The sequence below is a fragment of the Xenopus tropicalis genome, chromosome 10 (genome assembly GCF_000004195.4).
Source record: "Xenopus tropicalis strain Nigerian chromosome 10, UCB_Xtro_10.0, whole genome shotgun sequence".
Taxonomy (NCBI): Eukaryota; Metazoa; Chordata; class Amphibia; order Anura; family Pipidae; genus Xenopus; species Xenopus tropicalis.
In genome coordinates, this window is record NC_030686.2 from 48,063,476 (window position 1) to 48,074,681 (window position 11,206).

At 46.6% G+C, this 11,206-nt stretch overlaps 1 protein-coding gene across 3 annotated transcripts; it reads right to left on the minus strand.

Annotated features, from left to right (window-relative positions):
- Positions 1-2,108: 2,108 nt before the first annotated feature.
- On the minus strand, positions 2,109-7,561 carry LOC116407959 (extended synaptotagmin-1-like). Of its 3 annotated transcripts, none has more exons than XM_031894442.1 (18): positions 7,211-7,561; positions 6,853-6,897; positions 6,349-6,387; positions 6,105-6,149; positions 5,973-6,011; positions 5,689-5,814; positions 5,521-5,594; positions 5,261-5,423; positions 5,070-5,128; positions 4,818-4,941; positions 4,371-4,526; positions 4,181-4,263; positions 3,658-3,883; positions 3,476-3,571; positions 3,302-3,373; positions 3,051-3,137; positions 2,785-2,931; positions 2,109-2,672 (listed from the first exon to the last, which is right to left on the minus strand). In XM_031894442.1, the coding sequence occupies exons 1-18, from the start codon at positions 7,526-7,528 to the stop codon at positions 2,622-2,624; spliced, it is 1,950 nt and encodes a 649-aa protein (XP_031750302.1). In that variant the 5' UTR covers positions 7,529-7,561; the 3' UTR covers positions 2,109-2,621. The 3 variants fall into 3 exon arrangements, with proteins under 3 accessions (XP_031750302.1, XP_031750299.1, XP_031750300.1); XM_031894440.1 differs by having other exon boundaries at positions 2,148-2,931; positions 3,658-3,747; positions 3,835-3,883; XM_031894439.1 differs by having other exon boundaries at positions 2,146-2,931.
- Positions 7,562-11,206: the final 3,645 nt, after the last annotated feature.

Below are 11,206 nucleotides of genomic sequence, written 5' to 3' on the forward strand. Positions count from 1 at the left end.
AAGTGATTAAGATAATAACAATAAAGCAGCCTCCAAACCAGTGTAATTTCTTGTTGCCAACACCAGTAGTCAGTAAGGTAGTCTGTACCCCGAGGAACAGCAACTTCTGATGGAGCTGCAGGGTGGCTTGAACATACACTGGTTCAGTAATGGGTGCCTTGCTCTGTATGCAGCACTGGCACGGGGTACAGGAGGTGGCACGTGATTGGCTTGGAATGCCCCTAGCTTGTTCATCAGTTAAACACACGGCTAGGGCCCATGGGCTGACCAAAGAAGCCCCACATCAACCGGGGCAGGTAATAAAGGGCTGGTTCAACTGAGAGTTAACTTTTAGTTTGTTATAGAATGACTAATTCTAAGCAACCTTTCAAATGGCCTTCATTTTTTCTTCTTTATAGTTTTGGAATTATTTGCCTCCTTCTTCTGACTTTCAAATGGGGGTCACTGACCCCTGTCCTGGACTGGCAATCTGTAAGTTCTGGCAAATGCCAGAGGGACAGCTGTAAGATGCCGTGGACAGTCACTGTATATTGGGCCTCTGTGCACTTGAAAAGCCGGGGTCTATTTAGAATCCCAGTCTGGGCCTGCCATCCCCCCTCTCCATATACATAAGCACCTGTATATCTCCCCTATAGAGCACATTTGAAGCCACTAGTGTGTGAAATTCAGTAAAAAGCTCTGTCCAATCGTGGTTTGGGTTTGCTAGGGCCACTACAGAACGGGAAAAATAACAACATCCACTAGAGAGCCAAGCAAGTGCAACTTGGGTGTGTTCTAATTAGAGATTCATCACTATTCATCTCTAAATAAAACAGTGGATGTGGTTATATTGTGGTGTATATATCTGCCCTCTATAGCTCCATCACTATAGCCCCTCTGTAGCACATCTCTATCTGCCCTCTGTAGCTCCATCACTATAGCCCCTCTGTAGCACATCTCTATCTGCCCTCTATAGCTCCATCACCATAGCCCCTCTGTAGCACATCTCTATGTGTCCTCTATAGCTCCATCACTATAGCCCCTCTGTAGCACATCTCTATCTGCCCTCTATAGCTTCATCACTATAGCCCCTCTGTAGCACATCTCTATCTGCCCTCTATAGCTCCATCACTATAGCCCCTCTGTAGCACATCTCTATCTGCCCTCTATAGCTCCATCACTATAGCCCCTCTGTAGCACATCTCTATCTGCCCTCTATAGCTTCATCACTATAGCCCCTCTGTAGCACATCTCTATCTGCCCTCTATAGCTCCATCACTATAGCCCCTCTGTAGCACATCTCTATCTGCCCTCTATAGCTCCATCACTATAGCCCCTCTGTAGCACATCTCTATCTGCCCTCTATAGCTTCATCACTATAGCCCCTCTGTAGCACATCTCTATCTGCCCTCTATAGCTCCATCACTATAGCCCCTCTGGCCTCTATCTGCCCTAAGCCATCACATAGCCCCTCTGTAGCACTCTCTATCTGCCCTCTATAGCTCCATCACTATAGCCCCTCTGTAGCACATCTCTATCTGCCCTCTATAGCTCCATCACTATAGCCCCTCTGTAGCACATCTCTATCTGCCCTCTATAGCTCCATCACTATAGCCCCTCTGTAGCACATATCTGCCTTAGCTATCCTAGCCCCTGGCATCTATCTGCCCTCTATAGCTCCATTCACTATAGCCCCTCTGTAGCACATCTCTATCTGCCCTCTATAGCTCCATCACTATAGCCCTCTGTAGCAAATCTCTATCTGCCCTCTATAGCTCCATCACTATAGCCCCTCTGTAGCACATCTCTATCTCCCCTCTATAGCTCCAACACTATAGCCCCTCTGTAGCACATCTCTATCTGCCCTCTATAGCTCCATCACTATAGCCCCTCTGTAGCAAATCTCTATCTGCCCTCTATAGCTCCATCACTATAGCCCCTCTGTAGCACATCTATATCTGCCCTCTATAGCTCCATCACTATAGCCCCTCTGTAGCACATCTCTATCTGCCCTCTATAGCTCCATCACTATAGCCCCTCTGTAGCACATCTCTATCTGCCCTCTATAGCTCCATCAATTTCTACACTCTAGATCACATCTATATCTATAACATGTTTTGAATATAAAATATACATATGTTAATAAACTTTATTGACAATTTTTGGGGACAGGGAAGGCTGACGTCGTCATTGGCGTATCCACGAGGCGTCATCATTGGCGTATCCACGGGGCGTCGTCATTGGTGTAGCCACGGGGCGTCGTCATTGGCGTATCCACGGGGCGTCGTCATTGGCGTATCCACGGGGCGACGTCATTGGCGTATCCACGGGGCGACGTCATTGGCGTATCCACGGGGCGACGTCATTGGCGTATCCACGGGGCGACGTCATTGGCGTATCCACGGGACGACGTCATTGGCGTATACACGGGACGACGTCATTGGCGTATCCACGGGGCGGCGTCATTGTCGTATCCACGGGGCGGCGTCATTGTCGTATCCACGGGGCGGCGTCATTGTCGTATCCACGGGGCGGCGTCATTGTCGTATCCACGGGGCGGCGTCATTGTCATATCCACGGGGCGGCGCCGTCGTCATATCCACGGGGTGTTGGACCTTCTTAAGCCAACAGGGTTTTGGCCATTAGGAGCCAGAATCCATTAAAGTTTCGACTCCTCTGGGTGGAACCAAAACCTACAAAGAAGAAAGAAGAGTGTGTCGGCACTAGATATGTATTTAGGGAACCCACAAAACAACCCCAATATCCCTGTGCAGCTGAACTGATTGAGGAACATCTTTTACTTACCCTCAGCTCAAATCTAATCCAAACAGATCCCTGCGGGAAAGATGCATCCAACTGATGCCAGCCTTCCATGGTCAGATTTTCAGCCAATAAGAGGTCAGAGAGGTGAAGGGTAAAAGTTCCCAGGCAGCCATGGTTCTTGTCTTTCACCTGCAAAATACTGGGGTAAGTGTCCCGGACAACAACAGAGGGGAACCCACCCAGGGCAGAGGGGCCCCAACTGATTTACCGACAGGAGGAGGGAAATAAGCCTGGCCCCTTATACTTACCGTTATCTTCACTCTCTCTTTATGCGGCTTCTCTAATAGGAAGCTCGACTTTGCCCTCCATTGTGGCGTCGCAGTATTTCTGCATACCTGGGGATGGGAAGGGACATGGGAAGATGAGAGAAAATATAGTATATAAACCCCCTCACTTCCCATAACTATGCTATACTATATATATATATATATACCCCCTATTCCTCTCTGTATCCCTATAGAATTTATATAAGGAACCCAATGGGATCTCCAGGCAGTACCTTGCCACTGAATGACTGCTTTCCGATCTTCGTCACTGCATGGGATGTGGGAAGCCCAGCGTTGTTCTTCACCTGTTGGAAGGGAACAGATTGGAATCAATGAGTGAATATTTTGGGGAATGAGACTGCTGGGTGACACAGTAGGGTGACAGGGGGAAGCTGTGAGAGCCTTACTCTAAGATCCTTGGCTTCTTCAACAAGGATGAAGATCACGGCTGAGGAAAATCTGTTGATCTGTGTTGGCCGAGATATACGGTTGGTGATCATCACCTGGAAGAAACAGACAAGTCAGATGCAGTAAAGACCACAATAGAAAATTCCCCGACGGGAGTCAGAGAGAGGATGATGGGTAATACCTGTGGCAGCTCAGTAGTATCTCGGGCAAGATCAAGGCATTGTAGCAAAATATGGAGTCTCCCAGATGCCGCGTTCTGAAACGGCAGCCACTGTAGGGGAAAGAGAAACAAGTGAATGTACAACCCGGAGGTGCAACCCCTTCCTGTCGGTGCCATTATCCTCCTATTAACTCTTACCTTTTCTATGGCTTTCTGGGAGATGATCTCTTCCACGTCCAGTGTCCAGCTACAAACGGCACAGGAAAGAGACAGTCACCAAATGGGAACAGAATAACATATTTACCTGGCCGCTCACATACTGCCCCAACGTATACAGGCGCAATAGGGAATCAGGGCCTAAACAGGGGCATAACTATAGGGGAAACTGAGACCCTGCAAGGGGCCCATGGGAGTATGGGGGTCCAGGGGCACTGACTGATTAGCAATATCTTCTAGTAACTCTACTTGGCCCTATAACGCTTTTCCCATCCTTCAGATAATGACCCAATATGGAAAAGGGGGGTATAAATAATAAGAGACTCACCTGCCCAAACATAGATCTCTCGTAGTGCCGTGGTGGAACACAGAAATATCTATCTCCTGCATTGGGAGATCATTAAATCTCATCTAAGGGAAAAACAGAATTTAGTTTAGATTTCCTGAGCCGGCACCAGAAACGCCATAACAGACCCAATTTGTACTTGTATTTTTGAAATTTTAAGGGCAAGCAATACCTGAAATGCCTGGTTCCAACATGGGTTTGGACTTCTCTTGGCAACTTTAGTTTTGCCTTTCTGTTGCGCACCGCATATCACTGCGTAAGGACAGAATACTCCTGAGTCTTCCGAAATCAGGTCTTCAGCCTCCAAAATATATACTCGAATTATATTCTAGAAAGGGACAAAATACGATATTATATAAAGCACAGCGCTATAGACTCCTACTGACAGTCCCGACTACCTTAAATTAATACCCGTACATGTAATAAAGCACCGCTACTGTTCTCTCAGTGCTGCAGCCAATTACAAAGTGTTATGGGTGGGGCAGGGGCGGGGCTTCCCTACAAAAGGATTAATATATCCAATAGGCCGCTAACCCATAGGCTGTCAGGAATTGGAAAGGACAGGGGGCTGAAGGGGACACCCACAGACAGGCTGGACAATAGAAATTCCTGGACTTACCCTGGTGACTCGGAAGAACAGTCTGTCCAATCTAAAGGTCTTCAGTAGCCTCGTTGGCATGCAGTGTGGCGGGACGAACATTTTTTCCACACCCCAGTGCATGACTGTTTTGGCCAAAAACTCCCTGCAAGAGAGCAGAATGAAGAAATGATATCAGCGCCATAATGGACTGTTCCATAGGACTTTATAGGGGGCAGCAGGGTGGGATGAAGGGAAGAATAGGGGAAAAGGAATAATAGAAATGTCACTTACGATATTCCAGGGATCTTCAAAAGATGCCTTATCCCCGACCAGTTGACCTCTAATACATCCTAAAAAAAAGAAGAGTGAATCAGCAATATTGCCTCCCCCGTGGCCAACAGCCCAGCAGCAACGCAGATTGTGGCCAAATAGCCTGCTGGCAAACTGGCCGTAGCCCCAAACTTCAGCTTCCCATGACTTACCGGTCGCCGGGGCAAGTACCAGGTCAGGGATCCAAAGAGTGGCATCTCATCTATCAGTGGTGCCAGTACCACTCTGAGTGTGCCAACAACCGCCAGCTTCTTTGCTCCAATTCGGAAGAATCTTCTTCCCAGGGCGATTTTCACAGCGGCATTTCCGTCATAACTGTAGGAAACGAAATAGGAGATAGTGGTTATTTTATATAATGCGGTCAGTGCGGCAAGGAGACCAACATATTGCTGGGTCCATACAGAACACTTACGTCAAATCGAGGTCCAGAACAATCTGTTTCCTCTCGGACCTTATATGCAGCCTGGTATCTGTTATCAGTGGAACCTGGAGAAAACATGGAGGGGTTAGGTTGTAATATTAGGAGTAACAGTCACATGACTATAGAGTAATAATTAGGACAAAGGGTGGGATTCGTTACCTTTTCGCCCAAATCCACGTGACTAAACCGGAAGGACGCGCATTTGTTTCGGATGATGGGCTCATACCAATCAATGAGCAGCTTCTTGATATACTGCCCAAAGTATGGCCATAGTTCAACCAGAATCTGGGGGGGTAAATAAAAAAAGGCACCATAAAGATAGGGCTGGAAATCATCTCAGCACCCACGTCCCACAATGGCACCCAACGGAAAGGGGCTCATGCCATTAATGAGGGGCCCTCAAACCCAAACAAACAGTGGCAGACAAGTAGCGGTTGGGTTACCTTATTCAGGTCCTCTATTCTGGTGTCTTCATCAGTCTCCTGCAGGTTTGGAGAGAGAGAGAGATATTAGGAATCATATTCAGTGCATTTATAATTTACACTCAGTGGCACCATATCTAGTGAGCCCCTTACCGTATAAAGTATCCGGGCAATGCCGGGCCACACGACTGGTAGGATCTGCAGAGATAGGGAGAAGCATATTAGTGAGCAGGCAGAGATAGTGCCCTATTAACTCAACATCCCAGGGTACAATAACTACCCCCCCCCAGGCTCATTAGCAACACCTACATTATCCCCCCCACTTATATCATGCCCCTCTCACTGGGCACTTGGTGTTTGTACCCATGATGCCCATAATAATCTGTATGTTCCTTACCTCTTCTGGCTTGTCCTCTTCTTCCTCCATATCGACAAGCTGCAGATTCAAAATCAGATATTAGCCATGGTGCACTCATACCTTATACAGAGGCACTCATATATAGGGAATAATGTACCCCCTCCAGTAGAATATAAGGATTACAGAAATCCTCATAGAGTGGAACGGCACAAGGCCGAGTTACATGGGGTAGGAAACTCCAAAAATGACACTTATAATCATGATATTGTCTAGTACAGGGTAAATTATATTTTATAACAAATAAGATAAAATGCAGGGGCTCTTGTGTATTATAATAATTCAATAAATGCCCCCTCTCATGTCCCGCTGCACAGTTATTGTGCTGAATCTGTGTTATATTATTATGTATATAGAGTGATATCCCCCAAATAACTCCCCACACAGTGTGGGCAACAAGTGGGCAGTATTATGGTGACTGGGCATATCTGTATACAGACACACAGGGGTTTATCCGCTGGTCATATAGCGCTATATGTCCCTTACCTTATTTATATTCCTGTAATATTCTTCCATGGAGACTTGAGGGATCTGCAGAGAGACAGAGAGGCATATGTTCAGATATATTTATATACACACACACAGAAGCACTCAGAGCAGCCCCTTATCCTTCACAATACAATATATATTATTATATTAGTATTAGGGTAGTGTATTTTCTGAAGGGAGGGCATGAGACAGTGGGTGCCAATAGCAGCGTTTCTATGGGCGCAAATCCCTACAAACCTGTCCCTTAGATAAAATCCAATGGTTCCCCCCCATTAAGGCTAAAGCCATTATAATGCAGAAAAGACCAATCTCCTTCATTCCCCAAAGGGAATTGTGGGAATACAGCGAGACTCACCATTATCAGTTCTTCCATTTTTCGACGTTTGACTGGTTTGTCGTCAGGATGGCGCCACCAATAGACTAAGAGACCGGCCACAAAAACGCTAATGGGGACGTCCATTTTTCCTGCGACATATCCAATGTAAAATGTCAGAGCGAGACGCAGCCACGACGGCCTCTGCTCTGATCGTCCCTCTTCAGTGTTTCGGCAGAAAAAGTACCGAAGCATTATCCATACAGTTACATATGGAATGGGAACATTTATTTTGGAATGGCAAAAGCCAAGAAATAAAGATAAAAATAATTTAAAAAGAAAAAATAATGTTCGAGACATTTTTTGCAGGTTCAGAGTGTCGGGAGTTGCCTCCTTTCACTCAGACCGCAGATGACTGATCAATATTGTAATGATGTGATGTTAAACCTTTCTCTCTCCCATTGTGATGTCATCAGAAGGAAAGGCAGGGTTATGTGTCTGTGATGTCACAATGCACAAGAGCTGCTGAGCTCTAAAGCCAGCAAACTGGAACATACCAAGTCATGAACTGGGGGAGGAGGAATTGAGTGTGTGAAGTCACAATGCAAAAGAGCTGCTGAGCTCTAAAGCCAGTAAACTGGAACATACCAACTCATGAAATAAGGGGGGGGATTATATTTGCAGTGGCGCAATGCTAAACAACTGCCGATCTGTAAGACAAGCTAAATGAAATGTACAGTTGACTGAAATGGAGAATGATAATTTTGTTCCCATAATGTTTATGGAAATGTTATAAAAATACACCAAGTTAGGTTTGCTGCATCTTTTTATTTATGAAATAAAGACCAATGCTGCACTGAGCAAGGACTGTAAAATGAGAATTATCAAAACATGAAATTACCCTGGATTTATTACTGTGGTTGCAGTAAATAAGATGCAGTTGTTGCTGATATTAAAACTGCTCCCTTCAAATTTGCTCCATTTTCAACCAAATATTTTGTGCCAAGCTCCAATGTGCCTGCCCAATTTTTGTGATAAATTCTGCCCGCGTGTGCTTATTAATGTAGGGGAACCCTGGAACAGGCCCAGACTGGCAATCTGTGGGTTCTGGCAAATGCCAGGGAGGCTGCTGTAAGGTGTCATAGGCACTCACTATTTATTGGGCTGGGGGGGGGCTGTTTTTGCCTCTGGGTACTGGGAATGCCAGGGGGGCTGTAAGGTGCCACAGACAGTCACTATTTATTGGGCTGGGAGGGGGCTGTTTGTGCCTCTGGGTACTGGGAATGCCAGTGGGGCTGTAAGGTGCCACAGACAGTACTGTAGCACATCTCTATCTGCCCTCTATAGCTCCATCACTATAGCCCCTCTGTAGCACATCTCTATCTGCCCTCTATAGCTTCATCACTATAGCCCCTCTGTAGCACATCTATATCTGCCCTCTATAGCTCCATCACTATAGCCCCTCTGTAGCACATCTCTATCTGCCCTCTATAGCTCCATCACTATAGCCCCTCTGTAGCACATCTCTATCTGCCCTCTATAGCTCCATCACTATAGCCCCTCTGTAGCACATCTCTATCTGCCCTCTATAGCTCCATCACTATAGCCCCTCTGTAGCACATCTCTATCTGCCCACTATAGCTTCATCACTATAGCCCCTCTGTAGCACATCTCTATCTGCCCTCAATAGCTTCATCACTATAGCCCCTCTGTAGCACATCTCTATCTGCCCTCTATAGCTCCATCACTATAGCCCCTCTGTAGCACATCTCTATCTGCCCTCTATAGCTTCATCACTATAGCCCCTCTGTAGCACATCTCTATCTACCCTCTATAGCTCCATCACTATAGCCCCTCTGTAGCACATCTCTATCTTCCCACTATAGCTTCATCACTATAGCCCATCTGTAGCACATCTCTATCTACCCTCTATAGCTCCATCACTATAGCCCCTCTGTAGCACATCTATATCTGCCCTCTATAGCTTCATCACTGTAGCCCCTCTATAGCTCCATCACTATAGCCCCTCTGTAGCACATCTATATCTGCCCTCTATAGCTTCATCACTGTAGCCCCTCTATAGCTCCATCACTATAGCCCCTCTGTAGCACATCTATATCTGCCCTCTATAGCTCCATCACTATAGCCCCTCTGTAGCACATCTCTATCTGCCCTCTATAGCTCCATCACTATAGCCCCTCTGTAGCACATCTATATCTGCCCTCTATAGCTTCATCACTGTAGCCCCTCTATAGCTCCATCACTATAGCCCCTCTGTAGCACATCTATATCTGCCCTCTATAGCTCCATCACTATAGCCCCTCTGTAGCACATCTATATCTGCCCTCTATAGCTTCATCACTGTAGCCCCTCTATAGCTCCATCACTATAGCCCCTCTGTAGCACATCTATATCTGCCCTCTATAGCTTCATCACTATAGCCCCTCTGTAGCACATCTATATCTGCCCTCTATAGCTCCATCACTATAGCCCCTCTGTAGCACATCTATATCTGCCCTCTATAGCTCCATCACTATAGCCCCTCTGTAGCACATCTCTATCTCCCCTCTATAGCTCCATCACTATAGCCCCTCTGTAGCACATCTCTATCTGCCCTCTATAGCTCCATCACTATAGCCCCTCTGTAGCACATCTCTATCTACCCTCTATAGCTCCATCACTATAGCCCCTCTGTAGCACATCTCTATCTGCCCTCAATAGCTTCATCACTATAGCCCCTCTGTAGCACATCTCTATCTGCCCTCTATAGCTTCATCACTATAGCCCCTCTGTAGCACATCTCAATCTGCCCTCAATAGCTTCATCACTATAGCCCCCTCTGTAGCACATCTCTATCTGCCCTCTATAGCTTCATCACTATAGCCCCTCTGTAGCACATCTCTATCTGCCCTCTATAGCTTCATCACTATAGCCCCTCTGTAGCACATCTCTATCTGCCCTCTATAGCTTCATCACTATAGCCCCTCTGTAGCACATCTATATCTGCCCCTCTATAGCTCCATCACTATAGCCCCTCTGTAGCACATCTCTATCTACCCTCTATAGCTTCATCACTATAGCCCCTCTATAGCACATCTCTATCTGCCCTCTATAGCTTCATCACTATAGCCCCTCTGTAGCACATCTCTATCTACCCTCTATAGCTCCATCACTATAGCCCCTCTGTAGCACATCTATATCTGCCCTCTATAGCTCCATCACTATAGCCCCTCTGTAGCACATCTCTATCTGCCCTCTATAGCTCCATCACTATAGCCCCTCTGTAGCACATCTCTATCTGCCCTCTATAGCTCCATCACTATAGCCCCTCTGTAGCACATCTATATCTGCCCTCTATAGCTCCATCACTATAGCCCCTCTGTAGCACATCTCTATCTGCCCTCTATAGCTCCATCACTATAGCCCCTCTGTAGCACATCTCTATCTGCCCTCAATAGCTTCATCACTATAGCCCCTCTGTAGCACATCTCTATCTACCCTCTATAGCTCCATCACTATAGCCCCTCTGTAGCACATCTCTATCTACCCTCTATAGCTCCATCACTATAGCCCCTCTGTAGCACATCTCTATCTGCCCTCTATAGCTCCATCACTATAGCCCCTCTGTAGCACATCTATATCTGCCCCTCTATAGCTCCATCACTATAGCCCCTCTGTAGCACATCTCTATCTGCCCTCTATAGCTCCATCACTATAGCCCCTCTGTAGCACATCTCTATCTGCCCTCTATAGCTCCATCACTATAGCCCCTCTGTAGCACATCTATATCTGCCCTCTATAGCTCCATCACTATAGCCCCTCTGTAGCACATCTCTATCTACCCTCTATAGCTCCATCACTATAGCCCCTCTGTAGCACATCTCTATCTGCCCTCTATAGCTCCATCACTATAGCCCCTCTGTAGCACATCTATATCTGCCCTCTATAGCTTCATCACTGTAGCCCCTCTATAGCTCCATCACTATAGCCCCTCTGTAGCACATCTATATCTGCCCTCTATAGCTCCATCACTATAGC